This window comes from Choristoneura fumiferana, chromosome 18 (assembly GCF_025370935.1).
Source record: "Choristoneura fumiferana chromosome 18, NRCan_CFum_1, whole genome shotgun sequence".
Classification (NCBI taxonomy): Eukaryota; Metazoa; Arthropoda; class Insecta; order Lepidoptera; family Tortricidae; genus Choristoneura; species Choristoneura fumiferana.
The window spans coordinates 2644413-2663098 of record NC_133489.1 but is presented as its reverse complement, the minus strand read 5'-3'; the positions used below and the strand labels follow the sequence as shown (position 1 = coordinate 2663098).

General features: G+C 38.0%; 2 protein-coding genes across 2 annotated transcripts; both read right to left on the bottom strand.

Moving 5' to 3' along the window:
- Positions 1–2743: 2743 nt before the first annotated feature.
- Positions 2744–5967, bottom strand: LOC141438238 (uncharacterized). The gene is made up of 2 exons (XM_074102031.1): positions 5835–5967; positions 2744–3553 (listed from the first exon to the last, which is right to left on the bottom strand). The coding sequence occupies exons 1-2, from the start codon at positions 5875–5877 to the stop codon at positions 3180–3182; spliced, it is 417 nt and encodes a 138-aa protein (XP_073958132.1). The 5' UTR covers positions 5878–5967; the 3' UTR covers positions 2744–3179.
- Positions 5968–13901: 7934 nt separating this feature from the next.
- LOC141438240 (uncharacterized) lies at positions 13902–17819 on the bottom strand. The gene is made up of 2 exons (XM_074102032.1): positions 17700–17819; positions 13902–14695 (listed from the first exon to the last, which is right to left on the bottom strand). The coding sequence occupies exons 1-2, from the start codon at positions 17740–17742 to the stop codon at positions 14325–14327; spliced, it is 414 nt and encodes a 137-aa protein (XP_073958133.1). The 5' UTR covers positions 17743–17819; the 3' UTR covers positions 13902–14324.
- Between the last annotated feature and the right edge of the window lie 867 nt (positions 17820–18686).

Below are 18686 nucleotides of genomic sequence, written 5' to 3'. Positions count from 1 at the left end.
TTGTCTACGTATAAGTAGTTTCTGATTTATCTTTAACTAGCTGACCCGGCGAGCTTCGTACTGCCTAACAGACAATTAATGTCGCTGAGTAATGAGAGTATGGTGATAATGTTTGTCTTGTCTCTGGATTCACTCTTAGCATTTGTATGGCTTTCTACATTCTAAAAACACGCCCGATGGACTGGGCACTACACTGCTTTTCGACGGACTTGAAGTGAACTTGGCATGGTAACGCATCAGAAGGACCGGAGCATGTAAGAGGTGCATGTTGACCGCTTTTTCTGCGCAGTATACTATTTGCGAGGAGTAGGTAGCACTTACGCGGCTGAGATGATTAATTTCTGACGATGGGTTACCGATTTTAGCCGATGGACTGGCGCTTTTTCTTTGTTCACTGATGGACTGGTGTTATTTTGTTGAAAGTGAATTCTAAGTGACATTAATACATGGTTTGATTTTTCAGTTCAGCTGTATGTATGGCAGCTAAGTACATAATGGCATTGTCAAGTAGATTAAGTAACCGTTATTCTTTAACTTATACGCAAACAAACAAACTCTATCATTTGTTCTATGTACCATCCAGCCAAATAAGTGGTCTATCAATTTTTAAACAAGTTCCTAGTTCAAATAAATGTTATGTCGTTAGATCGGAGACGTTAACGACTTTCAAGGTGACAGACGCATATATTGGCATTATTGTTTTATGACATGCAAGCGATTATCAACTTTAGGGTGGTAGACCACATATTTGGCTGATGGTACGTCTCGTAATGATTGCAGAACCAGGAAAAGCTATCATTATTAAACGCGTCAATATACGAGCATTTTGTCATAGTTTAAGTTTTAGGTCAGGTTTCTGTTAGGTACTAACTAATAAAGCTAATTATGCAAAAAAGTCATACAACCTGCATGACTATTTCGAAATTGTTTGTAAAAAATAACCAATTTATGATACACGCTTTTTTGCTGACGGTAAGTACTTGATTATTGCACTGTCATTCTATCTCATTCTATGCATGTACAAAATGTCGCGTGAATTTCAAGTGCTAGTTTGTAGTCGGTAAACATTTAGGTAAATGCTAAATTTCTTAATAAATAACTAAGTACTTAGTACAAATTTAATAATTTTGTGTAAAAGAATATTTCGAATTCCAACTTTTGTATTAAGTCGCCAAAAATCCTTTGTATTGTCATGGCGACCAAATTGTGTACGGATAGGTAGTTAGCCTATGCGAAACTAACTCGGTCGCTAGAAGTGGGTAAAATTTGACTTAAAAGATTTAAAAATTGAGGTTTTTTTACCTATTATCAATACGAATATCGTAATTTAAATAAAATAAGGGAGGGAAAATTATAAAACTTGTTATAAGATTAAAAACTGGTGGATTGAAACATAGGATACTTTTTATCCCAATATTCCCACGGGATAGGGATAAAATCTTGAAATAACAACCGCTGGGCTTAGAGTCATGAAATTTAATATGCAGGTAGTTGGAATATCCCATGGATAGGGATAAAATCATGAAATTTGGCGCTTTTTGACCCGAGATATTAATTTAATATGGCTTAGGCATGAGGTATGGGTAGCTGGACTCTGGAATAACACATAGGCGACTTTTTGACCTGATATTCCCACGGGATACCTAGGGATAAAATCTTCAAATAACAACCGCTGGGCCTTAGAGTCATGAAATTCTGGTATGTAGGTAGCTGGACGTCTGGAATAACACAGGCTATTTTTTACCCCGATATTCCCACGGGATAGGGATAATAACCGCTGAGTTAAGAGTCATGAAATTTGGTAAGTAGGTAGTTGGATGTTTGGAATAACACATAGGCGACTTTTTGACCCGATATTCCTAAGGGATACCTAGGGATAAATTGTAGAAATAACAACCGCTGGGCTTAGAGCCATGAAATCTGGTATGTAGGTAGCTGGACCTCTGGAATAACACATAGGCTACTTTTAATCTCGATATTCCCACGGGATAGTTTTGTAACTAATACATCCCTGCATTAATATTATTATTATTTTGTATTTTTTTCTTTAATTGTATACTGTAGTTTTTAAGTATTTTATTTGTAATTATTTTATTTTCGAAAAATGACTTTCTGCCAAGTTTCTTGCGGCGCATTCTTCTTGGCAATGATGGTTTTTCTAAAGCGCTGATAGTTTAAAAAATGACATATGTAAAAGTGCCCATTGCGGCCTATTTACTGAATAAATGATTTGAATTTGAATTTGGATAGGGAAAAAATTTGAAATTTCAGCACTGGGTTTAGAGTCTTGAATTTAGTTCAGTTATTCATAACACAACCTCAATGAAGACCACGATATTCATTTTGGAAATATCCAGAAGAATTTTGTAAAATCCCGAAAATTTCAATTGCAACTACCAGACCGAATAGTTTACGCGTGCGAAGCCGCGGGTAAAAGCTAGTTAAACATAAATTCAGAAGCAAAGCTGTGCAGAACCTAAGAAACAAAAGAACATGCATTATCACCCTTTAACCCATCAATAGCATCTAGTTCCACATCACCAATTTGTAAAAATACTTGATGTTCACAAATAAATGATAATGATTGATTTATTGATTGGTTTTAATTTTTTTTTTTCCGGTGCTTCGGTTTGGTATAATGTTGGATAACCTCGAGTCCTCGAGCGAGTTTACTTTTAGGGATGGGTTCACTATAGGGGTAATAATGAGAATAATGAGCTCAATAGCGGAAAGCAAAATACGGTTATGGTTACAATTTCTGTATTTCAAAGTTATTAAAAACAGTAGGTACTCGTACTTACAGTGATAATACGGTATTTGACTATTTTGTATGTGTTTTATAAATTAAAACTACACAATGCCTGTTATAGAATAGAAAAACAATTTTTAAGCTACCTTTACAAATAACAAAGTTATACAGGTTTGAAATTCATGATTAGACAGAGAAAGACATACTGGCATGTGACGTCACACGCCTGTACCGCCATATTTGCTGCATAAAGAAAAGCGTTTGAGAAAGAGACAGGAATAGAGATTTTTCAAAAAATCACTATAAATCCAATTTTCAACCGATTAAAATTTTCTATTCGCTAAACACTATCTGTTGCATTTTTCAGGACACTAGCCTATTCTACTTTCATATGTAATGGACAAACTTAGTCTCAGACGACTTTCATGGCCTAATTAGCTCTCAATATACATCCAGAAATCCTGCAAGCATTAGATGGAGTAACTACACCCCTTGTGATGGTGCAACTGGAAACTGAGCATGCGATGCCAGTAACACGTGTATTAGTAGTTGTTGAAGACGTTATATAGACGCCCTCTTCGTATTGGCTGTTTGTACAGGTAGTGGTATGGACCTGGCTGTTTCGGATGTTGCAGTTGGTCGTTCTTGAAGACACTACATACGCGCCGTTGTATTGACTCCTTGTACAGGTAGTGGACTCCAGCTGGCTGTCATCTATGTAGCAGTTGGTCAACGTCGATGTAGCGCACAAGGAGTTTGCGCTGATCTGAGAGTTCGTGTTTCTACACGTGCCATCAGAAAAAACTGTTGACAGAATAAAACACAGTCCTCTTAACATTAAATAAGTAAACACGTGTTTCAGGTTTTTCGAGAATTCAACCCCTAAAAGGGGGTAATGTGGTGACACAGCCGAAACCACTAGACGTAGAGACTTGAAATTTTTCACATAGATACCTTATAAAATGTAAGCATCCACTAAGAAAGGATTTTTGGAAATTCTTACGGGAACGGGAAAAACCGGGACTTATATATTCGATTCCGAGTTACCCTATCTCAGTAACTATAATAACTAGACTCTTCAAATTTGATTCACAAGTAGCTATTACATTAGTCAAAACATCTATTTCAAGAGTTTTGGAAATTGCTACGGGATAAGGAAAAAAATGGGATTTATATATTCAGTTTAATGGAATCCTATGAACTATATTTACTAGACTCTTCAAATTTGGCATAGAAGTAGGCGATTAAAATAATAAAAAACTGTTTTAAGGATTTTGGGAAATTCCCTCGGGATAAGGAAAAAACGGGATTTATATTAAGTTTAACGGAATCTATTTTTCGTTTTACTTGTTCTAGAAAACTGATATTTGGCATTTAGGTTCCTTAAAAAGTGTAGGGCAACACTACAAAAAAAAAATCTGAAATTCTGACGGGAACGGGAAAAAATGGGATTTTTCGATTTACTGGTCGTAGAAGGCTGCAATTTGGCATGTATGTAGGTTGCTTAAGGAGTGAAGAGAACCATTAAGAAATTTCCCAAAATTCCCAGGGGAAAGTGAAAAAACGGGATTTTTCGTTTTACTGGTCCTAGAAAGCTGAAATTCGGTATGTAGGTGTTTGGGGAGTGTAGAGGAGAGTTAAGAGAGGGCTTTCCAAAATTCCCACGGGAACGAGAAAATACGGGATTTTTCCTTTTACTGGTCGTAGAAAACTCAAATTTGGCATTTAGGTTCCTTGGGGAGCGTAGGGGAGCACTACAAAAGGATTTCCTGAAATTCTGACAACAGGAAAAAACAGGATTTATCGTTATACTGCTCGTAGAAAGCTGAAATTCGGCATGTAGGTTGCTTGAGGAGTGTAGAGGAGCATTGAGAGAGGACTTTCCGAAATTCATACGAGAACGGGGAAAAAACGGGATTTTACTGGTCGTAGAAAGCTGAAACTTAGCAAGTGGGTTCCTTGGAGAGTGGAGGGAAAAATTAATTAAGCATTTTCTGAATTTCTTATGGGAAAGGGAAAAAACAGGATTTTGCGTTTATTTTGCCAAGTTTCAGCTTTCTACGACCAGTAAAATCCCGTTTTTATATATATTTATTTTTGTATGTTCACCGATTTTTCGCTCAATTGCGGACCCGAGGTAGCCCCATGGTCAATAAATCAGAATCTGATGACGGGACCTCGGAGAAATCGAGGGCAACCCTCAAATTTTGTAGGCACGCATTACGTTTTTCATATATTTTCTCAAGCTTATTAAATATTTGCGTCTGATAGACATCATCTCATGTTGATGAGATGGAAGGTAAAACTCCTTAACGGTTAGGAGTTAGAGGAAGTTTCTTTAAATATCATATGCACGTATAGGTAGACCTTTAGTTGTATTCTTTCTGGTTATTCAGGTGAGCTGATGATGGAAGATATAACTCCTTAACAGTTAGGAGGACACATTAAGTACCTATGCCAAACCAATCAACTCATTCCGTAACAAAATTTATCCATACCTGTAAAACAGTATCCTGTGACAGGATGACTGACTGACAGACGACGCGTAGTTTGGCACACATGTAGATAAAGTATCATAGAACACTAAGTATGGATTTTTCGAAATTTCCATGGGATAAGGAATTATTTAACTTTGTCTGCTTCTTTGTTTCTGTGGGGGAATCTCTGGAAAAACTGAGCTGATTTAAAAAAATCTATTCGTGAAAGCTTTTTAAAAATCGATACGCGAAGTAATAGAAGCCTGTTTCAATTCAATCGCGGACAGTGAGGTTTTCTATTGAATTCAATTATTCCTATCCTGCGGGAACAATCCTATGCCGCACAGGTACGAAGTCGCGGGCAAAAGAAACACGTGGGTTTTCTAAAATTACACCCCTGACCTAAAGATGTGAAACAGGGGTTCAAAGTTTGTACGAATTATGATTATGTAGGTTGATTTTTAAATTCAAAAATTTGCAAACATAATCCTCCGAAAAATCAATTAAAACACGAAAATAAAGATCGTATAGAGTAAATCTGTGTTACCCCAAATTTAACGCGAGCGAAGCCGCGGGCAAAAGCTAGTATATTATATATGCCGACTTACCTATGTTGATGGCTAGAGCCATAATCAGCATGAAAAACTTCATGATGCTTCAGAAAAATGTACACAACTTTTGGAACTAATTTTTTTTTACGTCTTTTTCATTTGAAGAGTCAGCAGTGGAATGTTATAATTTGTTGACGCCTTCTATAAATAGGAATTATTTGGCACTGATAATAACTTAGCAGTTAGTAGTTAATTTATTGCAGCATTTCTCAAACTTGTCGTGAACTGGTGGGGTCCAAGTGTATTTGGGTGGGTCGGGTAGTCAGGTGAGGCGATGACATTCGTGCGGCTGTGAGCCGGGACTGGAGGAGAACAGCTGGTGTACCACTTGACCTTGACACTTGACGTGGTGGCCAAGTGGTTTGACCTATCGCCTCTCAAGCAGAGGGTCGTGGGCTCAAACCCCGGCTCGCACCTATGAGTTTTTCAAAATTCATGTGCGGAATTACATTTGAAATTTACCACGAGCTTTACGGTGAAGGAAAACATGGTACGTGTGAAGTTCCCAATCCACACTGGGACCGCGTGGGAACTATGGCCCAAGCCCTCTTGTTCTAAGAGGAGGCCTGTGCCCAGCAGTGGGACGTATATAGGCTGGGATGGATGGACGGTACCACTTGAAAGGCCCATGACCAGCAGTGGATACAAACAGTTTTGAGTTCAGTGGATTCATTCATTCATACATGAAAGTTTTGATTTTTCAGTTAGGTACGTAGATTTAGGGCCTGGTCTCTATTTGTTTTGTTCGAATAGACGGAAACAGCATCACATTTAACCGTCAGTTAACACTAATCAATGGATGGTGAAACAGCCCCTGAGTCTACTGCTAATTGATGGTAGGATTATGAGAGGGATTTTGCTCGCATTTTAAGATCCCTAATTATGAGAAGGTGACTCAGACGCAACTGAGCCGAGTCTAAAAATAGTAAACCTGGATGACTGGTCCATCAGCAGACCCTGGATATCACTCTTCGTCAAAGTTTTAAGACTATTTTAAAAAGACCAAACAGGGCTTTGGAGTTCCAGTGCCTAGCTTCTGGATCCATCATCAGATCAGTTCCTCTTGTACCATTATTATTGTAACAAGCGTGATCGTTAGTGAGTATGCCCATATGGGAGAGCCCTATATTATACATACCTCCTTTTTTTTTTATTCGACTGGATGGCAAACGAGCAAGTGGGTCTCCTGATGGTAAGAGATCACCACCGCCCATAAACATCTGCAACACCAGGGGTATTGCAGATGCGTTGCCAACCTAGAGGCCTAAGATGGGATACCTCAAGTGCCAGTAATTTCACCGGCTGTCTTACTCTCCGCGCCGAAACACAACAGTGCAAGCACTGCTGCTTTACGGCAGGATTAGCGAGCAAGATGGTGGTAGCAATCCGGGCGGACCTTCTGTTTCCACGCCACAAAAAAAGGTAAATTGTCCCCGAATTTAGTTATTTTTTAAGATGATTTGCTGTCCAGTTAACTTTGAGAGCCACATCCATGATAACGTGAATTAAATTTAAAAACAAAATATTCCACGAACACTTATAAAATCAGATAAGATAATTAGACAAAGATATGCAGTACACAAAAACATTAGATAGGTGCAATATACCTATCTATTGTTGTTGTGTACTGTAATGTACGAGTATGTGTCATACTGTCATAAGAATGATAACCAGCATGCTGACCTAAATAGTATAATGACTAAAATTCAATTAAATTAAAATTATCATTTTTTAATTTTGTGCAAAATCCGCCCGGATTGCTACCACCATCTTGCTCGCTAATCCTGCCGTGAAGTAGCAATGGAGAGTAAGACAGCCGGTGAAATTACGGGCACTTGAGGTATCCCCTCTTAGGCCTCTAGGTTGGCAACGCATCTGCAATACCCCTGGTGTTGCAGATGTTTATGGGCGGCGGTGATCTCTTTCCAGCAGGAGACCCACTTGCTCGTTTGCCATGCAGTTGAATAAAAAAAAATATAGAGTAGTGAACTGGTTAAAAGTTCACAATAGAGAAAAAAAACCAGCTGGTCTGCATGGGCCCAAAATAGGCTATTATACCTTCGAAATTAGTAAAGTTAGGAAACACTCGATTCTATTTACGAAGATAAATGACCAACCGCACCGTTTTGACACAAGATTTAAGAACCGGCCAAGAGCAGTGTCTCAAACGCCCGAAATAGAGTTCCGTAGCCATTACGAAAAAATTAAGTAATATTTTTCTAAAGATTTTGTATTTTGTACGGAATATTCCAAGTTTAGGTATATTTTATACCTTAAGCTGCTATTTACTCTTAAACTACTAATAATTCTCTATATGGGTTAAAACGATATTAAGTCACAAACAAAATGATAAACAGTTTTATAAAATTTTGAAGGAATTCCATTGCCAAATACTACTACAACTTAAAATATTTTTAACGATAAATTTACAGACACCTTATCTAGAGTGATCTAATGAAGTACACTTATTAGTTTATTTGAACTTATCTATATTCTCCTGGGACCTAAATTTTTTAACAGACTTTTTATTACGCCCCGCCCTAGACGTGGTTCACATATTATTTCAAAATTCTTAAGATTCCTTTTTCAACGATAAATTTGTACTTTATGAAGTACATTCGGCCGTTATTCTTGGTGTTAATTTGTCCTTTATAAAGTACGCGAGGACCCACGAGGATCTAGGTTACACTAATATTATAAAGAGAAAAGATTTGATTGTTTGTTTGCATTGAATAGGCTCCGAAACTACTGGACCGATTTAAAAAAAAAAAACCTTCACCGTTGTGTAGCTAACACTATCCCTGTGGGATCCCAAAAACTACATAGTTGTTTTCTTTGACGTTGCATTAAAACAACCATCCCAAATTTCATGACCTAAGCCCGGCCGTTGTTATTTCTAAATTTTATCTCTATCCTGTGGGAACATCGGGACAAAGAGTAGCCTATGTGTTATTCCAGATATTCAGCTATCTACAAACCAAAATTCCCGTGGGAATTCCCGAAAATTCATCGTGGTTTCCATTGACGTTGCATTAAAAACAACCATGCCAAATTTCATGATTAAGCCCAATGGTTGTTATTTCGAGATTGTATCCTTATTCCGTGGGAATATCGTAGTAAAAAGTATTCTATGTTTTAATTTACGTATTTTTGGCAAATTTCATCCAAATCCGTCCAGCCGTTTCAGCGTGAAGAAGTAACAAACATACTCACTCACTCACAAACTTTCGCTTTTATAATATTAGTAGGATTGCACACCACAAAATCAATACAAATTCAATTTCAATTCAATTTAATATTCGTGACTACCTCAGTGTGGATTTGCGTGTCCAACTGTGTGTCACTAGTATTGTCTAGATTGAACTATTGCGATGTCGTTTATGATACTTAGATGCATACTTGGTAGTTCTAGGAGATTGATTCAACGAGTTCAAAACGCATGTGCTCGTTTTTGTTTCAAAGTCCCTCCTCGGTCCCATGTCACTCCGTAGGTACTTGAACGCTGCCGATCTGCTAAAAATGCACGCTCGCAGGCCTTGCGACCCTTTTGTTTGGTGTAGTGCGGCACAAGACGCCTTCGTACCTTTTTGACCTCCACATGGTCAAAAAGTGTGCGCAGATCAAAAGCTATTGTGTCGCCGCACGGGACGGCGGCGTTTCGGGGCGGTTTCAGATTTGCAGCGTCTAAGTGCTGGAATGATATTCCCCCTCCCATCCTCGGAGTGACTAGCAGGTACACCTTTGGGCGAAAGCTTAAAGGCTATTTGTTGGCATTTCATAAATCTTAATTCCTCTCCTTTCCAGCACTATTTCACAAAACTGCTTTTTTGTTTCGTTTTCTTTAATTTAATTTTTCTTTTTAGCCCGCGTTAGGGTGTATACTTGGCAAGTAAGTGCATAATAATAATAGTTGTAAAATTAATTATTATCTACGTACGTATAAATTAGTTTTATAGTTTACAAAATATCTATTTATTTATGTAGTCTTATGTAGTTAATGGTGTGTAGTATGTCTTTATAACGGTCCGTGGGTTGCCGACGGTGCTGGCTGAAAATCAGCGCTGGGGTGTTCTTAACGCTATGCTGAGCCAGTGTCCGATTCACAACCGCAATTACATATACCTTATATTGTTGACTTGTGTTGTGAATAAATGTATTTTCTTTCTTTCAAATTCAGGGTGGAATATAGGCGGTCTTATCGCTTATTAAAAGCGATCTCTTCCAGACAACCATTTAATTTTATTGATGTATATAATTGAACGATGATGAACTATGAATTAATCAATTTATATCTGGGCTACAATTTATATAGTTTTTTAAGCCGCCATATTGTTTTTCGCGGACGGCATATTTAAGTTTTATAAACCCTACATACCCACATACATACATACACTGACTGTATGTATGTGTGTGTCTACCAGTTGCAATCAATTTACGGGATTTCCAAAAATTCCCGAGGGAATTGCCAAACATTTCATCGTTGAACCGCTAAACAAAAGATAAATAATATACAAATAGAGTAATTGTCTAATTGTATCCAATTAATATTATAAATGCAAAAGTTTGTAAGTCTGTTTGTTTTTTGGTTAGTTTGTTTGTTACTTTCACGTCTAAACCATTGAACGAATTTAGATGAAATTCGGTATACAGATAGCTTGAGACCCGGAGAAGGACATAGGGTAGTTTTTATGCCAGAAAATTGCATTGCTCCCGCGGGATAGCGATAAACAAATTCTACTCGGACGGAGTAGCGAGTAACGGCTAGTTACACATACTCGTATTATTTTAAATGGTTATCTTTGGTTTATCTTTAAATGAATGAAAACTTTTTCGTATAGTCACTATTTACAATCGCTAGGATTAGGGCTCTTACACATAAACACGATACGAAATCGCGTCGTGTGTAGCAGTTCCACGATCCGACGTCGTGTCTTGCAAATGTAAGGTACGAAGGATTGCACCGTGATTTTCCACGACACGACATCGCACGATGAAACGATGCCGGGTCGTAGATAAGCAAGATCCCTTAGGGATATAAAATTTGACACCAGTTTTACGGAAATTTTCGTAAACTACCTACTGGAATTTCAATTCACTTGCTAGGCGTTATGGTTTATGCGTGCGAAGGCGCAAGTAGGCAAGTGTACAATAATTATCTACTGTTAAGTTGTGAGGTTCTTATCCTTCGTTTGTTTTAAATAAATAAATATCATGGGACACTTGACACCAATTGACTTAGTCCCAAACTAAGCAAAGCTTGTACTATGGATACTATAGGCAACGGATAAACATACTTATATAGATAAATACATACTTAAATACATATTAAACATCCAAGACCCGAAAACAAACATTCGTATTATACATACAAATAACTGTATGTATAATATTTTTATTTATTTATTTCAGGTTGTTAATTAGGCATGCGAAATGGTTGTCTACGATTATAGTAGTTTCTCACGACATCCGTAAGGAAATTCTGATTTATCTTTAACTAGCTTCGTACCGCCTGGCAGACAATGAATGTCGCTGAGTAATGAGAGTATGGTGATAATGTTTGTCTTGTCTCTGGATTCACTCTTAGCATTTTGTATGGCTTTCTACATTCTAAAAACACACTGCTTTCGACGGACTGAAGGCACGCCCGATGGACTGGGCACTACTTACTGTGCTTTCGACGGACTGAAGTGAACTTGGCATGGTAACGCATCAGAAGGACCGGAGCATGTAAGAGGTGCATGTTGACTGCTTTTTCTGCGCAGTATACTCTTTGCGAGGATGGGTAGCACTTACGCAGCTGAGATGATTAAGTTCTGTCGATGGGTTACCGATTTTAGCCGATGGACTGGCGCTTTTTCTTTGTTCACTGAAGGACTGTTCACAGATAACGCACCCGTGGTCGGGTGATGGTCAAGATGGCCGTGTCGTGGGTAACAATAATCAAGCCTTATAGGACGCCGTGTGACGTAACTACCGGTTGCGATGCACGTGGACGAGCTCGTTGGCCGGAATGTCATTCTACTTCGGGCTGTAGGGACGACGACACCTGGCTAATGATTCTGTCGGTTCGTCTGTCTATTAGCGCTGTCTGATTGGTTTTGTAATTTAATTATTATCGGCTGGTGAAATAAAACAACTGTATTCCAAAAGAAGTTCTTATTGAAGCTCTCACTCAAGTACCTACATCATGAACGCATCCTGACGGCGAGAGGGACGTAGCCTCATTCCATCCATCATTATCATCTCCTCATCACCATCTTCTCGACATATATATACGCGTTGACTTGAGAACCTCCTACGTTTTTTTTTCGTCAGTTGAAAACAAAGAATAATGTCAATAGTAGAGTGTCTGAATGAACCCTGTTTCGTTCTGAGAGGAGGCCTGTGCCCAGCAGTGGGAAGTATATAGGCTAGAATGGATGGAACCTTTTGTTATGCATACTTATTTTACATTTATGGTAGTTATGTTTCAAATTTTCAATTTTTTTTTACAAAATGAGAGAGATATGTGAGTAGATAAAGAAGGTCAAGTTTTTATCCTACTAATATTATAAATGTGAAAGTTTGTGAGTGAGTGAGTGAGTATGTTTGTTACTTATTCACGCTGAAACGGCTGAACGGATTTGGATGATATTTAGCAAAAAGTTATTTTATAACCTGGATTGAAACATAGGATACTTTTTATCCCGATATTCCCACGGGATAGGGATAAAATCTTGAAATAACAACCGCTGGGCTGAGAGTCGAATAAACCATAAGCGATTATTTGACCCGATATTCCCACGGGATACCTAGGGATAAAATCACGTAAAAACAACCACTGGGCTTAGAGCCATGAAATTTGGTATGTAGGTAGCTGGACCTTTGGAATACCACATAGGCTATTTTTTACCCCAATATTCCCACGGGATAGGGATAATAACCGCTGAGTTAAGAGTCATGAAATTTGGTAAGTAGGTAGTTGGATGTCTGCAATAACACATAGGCGACTTTTTGACCCGATATTTCCACGGGATACCTAGGGATAAAATATTGAAATAACAACCGCTGGGCTTAGAGCTATGAAATTTAGTATGTAGGTAGCTGGACCTCTGGAATAACACATAGGCTACTTTTTATTCCGATATTAGACGCCAATCTACCCTCATGTGTTTTTGTGTACTTTTAGTTTTATATACTTTGTTTTTAACGTACAATATAGTTAAAGTATCCCTCCCTTTTTGTTTATTTATATTAAGCTTAAAAATGTATTTCTCTGTAAGCGATTTTGTAAAAATCTTTTGAGAAATAAATATCTTAAACCATAAACCATATTGCCACGGGATAGTTTTATAACTAATACATCCCTGTATTAATATTTTTATTATTTTGTATTTTTTTCTTTAATTGTATATTGTAGTTTTTAGGTATTTTATTTGTAATTATTTTATTTTGGAAAAATGACTTTCTGTCAAGTTTCTTGCGGCGCATTCTTCTTGGCAATGATGGTGTTTCTAAAGCGCTTGTAGTTTAAAAAATGACGTGTAAAAGTGCCCATTGCGGCCTATTTACTGAATAAATGATTTGAATTTAAATTTGGATAGGGAAAAAAATTGAAATTTCAGCACTGGGTTTAGAGTCTTGAATTTTGTACAGTTATTCACAACACAACCTCAATGAATACCACGATATTCATTTTAGAAATATCCTGAAGAATTTTGTAAAATCCCGAAAATTTCAATTGCAACTACCAGACCGAATAGTTTACGCGTGCGAAGCCGCAGGTAAAAGCTAGTTAAACATAAATTCAGAAGCAAAGCTGTGCAGAACCTAAGAAACAAAAGAACATGCATTATCACCCTTTAACCCATCAATAGCATCTAGTTCCACATCACCAATTTGTAAAAATACTTGATGTTCACAAATAAATGATAATAATTGATTTATTGATTGGTTTTTTTTTCCGGTGCTTCGGTTTGGTATAATGTTGGATCCTGGAGTCCTCGAGCGAGTTTACTTTTAGGGATGGGTGGGATAGGGGTAATAATGAGAATAATGAGCTCAATAGCGGAAAGCAAAATACGGTTATGGTTACAATTTCTGTATTTCAAAGCTATTAAAAACAGTAGGTACTTGTACTTACAGTGATAATTTGGGGGAAAAAATGTTCTTTTTAGTCCGTCAATCAGAGTATCAGAAAATATTTCACATATATTTTTTCTTTAATCATGCAAACAAAAAATTACAAGGATGAAGCGCGTTAAAGTTCGGAAGTGGGGGGGGGGGCGGTGACGTCACGCCGTGCTAGTGTCTCACGGTGTGACGTCACGCGGAACTTTACTTTTCTATATCTTCTTATATTTATTTGTTTAATTAATAATTGAAAAAAATACACGTCAAATAATTTTTGATATTCCAACTGACGGGACTCATTGCATTTTTCAGGACACTAGCCTATTCTACTTTCATATGAAATGGACAAACTTAGTCTCAGACGACTTTCATGGCCTAATTAGCTCTCAATGTACATCCAGAAATCCTGCAAGCAGCAGATGGAGCAGCTACACCCCTGGTGATGGTGCATCTGGAAATTGAGCATGCGGGGCCAGAAATACGTGTATTAGTAGTTGTTGAAGACGTTATATAGACGCCGTCGTATTGGCTGTTTGTACAGGTAGTAGTATGGAGCTGGCTGTTTCGGATGTTGCAGTTGGTCGTTCTTGAAGACACTACATACGCGCCGTTGTATTGACTCCTTGTACAGGTCGTGGACTCCAGCTGGCTGTTATCGATGTTGCAGAAGGTCAACGTCGATCTTACGCACCAGGAGTTTTCGCTGACCTGAGAGTTCGTGTTTACACACGAGCCATCAGAAAAAACTGTTGACAGAATAAAACACATGTGAGAAATTAATGTGTTTTTACATAAATCTGAAATACGGCAAATATAATAGAATACAAATGTTTTTATTGCACAGCACAAAACAGTTGTGAGGTTGGGTTACTTCAATAGAAAAATTTGAAAAGAAAATTTCCAAAAGAGTTCGTCTGGCTGTGCAGGCTGGGTGCCAGTACCAACATTAATGTATGGAAGTGAAATTTGGGTGTTGCTGGCTTTATATGTCAGTTCTACAGTTATCTCTTTATATCTTATACCTTTAAACCAGCAATATATATATAAAACTCAAAGGTGACTGACTGACATAGTGATCTATCAACGCACAGCCCAAACCACTGGACGGATCGGGCTGAAATTTGGCATGCAGGTAGATGTTATGACGTAGGCATCCGCTATGAAAGGATTTTTCGAAATTCCCACGGAATAGGGAATAAATGGGATTTATATTTTCACTTTAAAATGGGCCTATTTCCGTAACTATAATTATTAGAAACTTCAAATTTGGCATGCAAGTAGGTAATACTAACAGCTAAAAACGACTTTCAGGATTTTACGAAATTCCCACGGGATAGTGAATAAAAAGGATTTGTATTTTCACATTCAATTATTGACCCTTTTACCGTAACTATAATTATAAGGGACTTTAAATTTGGAGAAAAAGTAGGTAATACTAACAGCTAAAAACAATTTTCAGGATTTGGCAAAATTCCCACGGGATAGGAAATAAAATGGGATTTATATTTTCACTTCAAAATGGCCCTATTTGCGTAACTATAATTATTAGAAACTTAAAATTTGGCATGCAAGTAGGTAATACTAACAGCTAAAAACAACTTCCAGGACTTTACGAAATTCCCACGGGATAGTGAATAAAAAAGATTTGTATTTTCACTTTCAATTATTGACCCTTTTACCGTTACTATAATTATTAGAGAGTTCAAATTTGGCGAGCAAGTAGGTTATACCACGTAATACTAACAGCTAAAAACAATTTTCAGGATTTATCAAAATTCCTATGGGATAGGGAATAAAATAGGATTTATATTTTCGCTTCAAAGTGCCTTTAACTCCATAATTATAAATATTAAAGACTTCAAATTTGGCATGCAGGTAGATAATACTAATAGGTAAAAACTGTTTCAAAGATTTTCCGAATATCCCACGGGATAAAACGAATAAAGAGAATTTTATATACCAACTGAATCAGAAAACGCATAAGCTAATCCAATAAAACTGGGGACTGGAGATTTGGCAAACTGATGTAAATCTGGTAACAATTATTTAGCAGTGACATCCTGCTCATCCTGGCGAGGATCGTCTCCGTAGAAGGGAACTCCTCAAAAGTTAATGGCACACGCAAAAGATTTTACATGATTGTTAAATTTCAATGACAATGCGTTTATATTATATACACCGCCTGATGCTGCAGCCAGGGTCGTCTGTTGATGACGGAACTCCTCAAGGGCTGATAGCATAGATACGAAATTTTACATGTACGTTCAACGAACTGACACAATTACTTTGCCCACCCGCGACCTTTATGATAGCTACTTTTGTGCCCATGCAATGTGTGTTCATGCAGTTCCTCCACCTCCACACTGTAAGAACACACAAATACCACAAATCCATCTATCACCACCACCACTTTACACTGACGCATTTCGAACTCAACCAGAGCTCATTTTCAGAGCAACACAACCGTTCAAATTTGGCATAGATGGACCTAAAGTAATGCAGAGGTGCACTAGGGTGCACTACTTTACAATTTCTCGGGATATAATCCTATATGGTGTATGAAGTCGCGGGCAAAAGAAACGCGAAGTACTTTAACGTTTTCTAAAATTTCAACCCTGAATCAGCGAAGCAGGGTTTCAAAGCTGGTAAGAATCATAATTAATTACGTATGTAGGTTGATACAATTTCCATGTAATCCTCCGAAAATTAATCAAAACACGAAAAAAGGATCGCAGAAAGTAAATGTATGTTACTCCAAATTTAACGCGAGCGAAGCTGCGGGCAAAAGCTAGTTCTTGTATATATATTTCGGGCATCTCAAAAACGGCTCCAACGATTTCGATGAAATTTGGTATGGGGTTTTCGGGGATGACAAATCGATCTATCTTGGCATTATCTCTGGGAAAACGCTTATTCTCGAGTTATAGCCCGAGGAAAGCTCGGTCGCCCAGCAGGGCTACTACGAAACTCGAAGTTCGTATCGTACTGTCCCTCTCGCTCTCGTATTAAATAGTAGGTATAAGTGTCAGAGCGACCGCACGACACGAACTTCGAGTTTCGTAGTAGCCCTGCAGGTACTGACAAATCTAATTATACCTCATGTTAAAATTCGTCTAGCCGTTTAGGCTTTTTTTTTATTCGACTGGTTGGTAAACGAGCAAGTGGTTCTCCTGATGGCAAGAGATCACCACCGCCCATAAACATCTGCAATACCCCTGGTATTGCAGATGCGTTGCCAACCTAGAGGCCTAAGATGGGATACCTCAAGTGCCAGTAATTTCACCGGCTGTCTTACTCTCCACGCCGAAACACAACAGTGCAAGCACTGCTGCTTCACGGCAGGATTAGCGAGCAAGATGGTGGTAGTAATCCGGGCGGACCTTGCACAAGGTCCTACCACCTGTGACAGCAGCGAGGCTGCAGCGAGGACCTAAGAAATGGATATACATACCCACTTGAATACATACATTCATACACTTGAAATACATGACTCTCCTTCGGGCAGTTGGGTAAAAGTTTGTAAAAGGATCCCCTGCGGCATGGACCCAAAGATGCTGGCAGCATTTCCTCGCTGTATAGCGATGCTGATACGGTGTCCGAGGAAGCTGTCAGCTCTTCAGTCCCCTGTGGTATCCGATAGCCGTTTTGAAAGATCTTTTTACTTATAGAATGTTTGCGCTGGGCCCCCACCGACCGAAGGTCCCCGAATGGAACAAAGTTGTATTAATATAATAAAATATGCCCACTTACCTACGTTGATGGCTAGAGCCATGATCAGCATGAAAAACTTCATGATAATTCAGAAAAATTTAAACAACTTTTGAAACAAAAAAAAACTCTTTTTCATAAGAATCAACAGTGGAATGTTATAATTTGTATTACGTGTCCTATAAATAGCAATTTTTTTGCTCTGATAATAACTGGCTTAGTAAAATTACAGCATTCCTCAAACTTGTCGTGACCTTCTGGTGGCTTCTGAATGGCCTGAGTGTATTTGGGTGGGCCCCAAATTTTGCCCTCCGGCGTCTTACGTCAAAGTCGTAAAATGTCCAGGTGCCCAGGTTGTAGAATGACCAGGTAGTACAATGTCAAGATCGTAAAATAACCAGGTGGTAGAATGTCAAGATCGTAAAATAACCAGCTAGTAGAATGTCAAGGTCGTAAAATAACCAGGTAATAGAACGTCAAGGTCGTAAAATAACCAAGTAGTAGAATGTCAAGGTCGTAAAATAACCAAGTAGTAGAATGTCAAGATCGTAACATAACCAGGTAGTTAAATGCCAGGTTGTAAATTGATATTTTGTGCACGCCATGAATGTCCTCATACCTCAGCCCATCATATAGGACTTAACATTAGGAAGTAAGTAATTCGTCAGAGAAATAAGATCGTCGCATAGTTCAGCGTATTTAACAAGCTAAAATACTATAGGTATGCCGGAAAACTAATGATTGCGCTAGACTGGTTCTAGAGGAGATAGATTTTTTTGTGGTATACTTTTTTATATTCAAAAGTGGTTGTTATAGCCTAAATTGAATAGTATTACCGCAGGGGTCGGGAAACAAAGACTTGCAGACTGATGTATGTACGAGTATATAAGTGTTAATTTATTTAATTAAAGCATAACCTAACTAACAAAAAGTTGGATAACGCCCGACTTTGTCACTTTAAAGTTTAATATCTCAAAAATGGCTGAACCGATTTGGATAAAACATATCTACAAGCATAGCACCAGAACG

Bases quoted from the DNA above. Each gene is read 5' to 3' on its own strand.
- LOC141438238 (XM_074102031.1), bottom strand. From the start codon at position 5,877: ATGAAGTTTTTCATGCTGATTATGGCTCTAGCCATCAACATAG. The intron at 3,554-5,834 runs GTAAGTCGGCAT...TTCTGTCAACAG, and splicing joins GGCTCTAGCCATCAACATAG to TTTTTTCTGATGGCACGTGT.
- LOC141438240 (XM_074102032.1), bottom strand. From the start codon at position 17,742: ATGAAGTTTTTCATGCTGATCATGGCTCTAGCCATCAACGTAG. The intron at 14,696-17,699 runs GTAAGTGGGCAT...TTCTGTCAACAG, and splicing joins GGCTCTAGCCATCAACGTAG to TTTTTTCTGATGGCTCGTGT.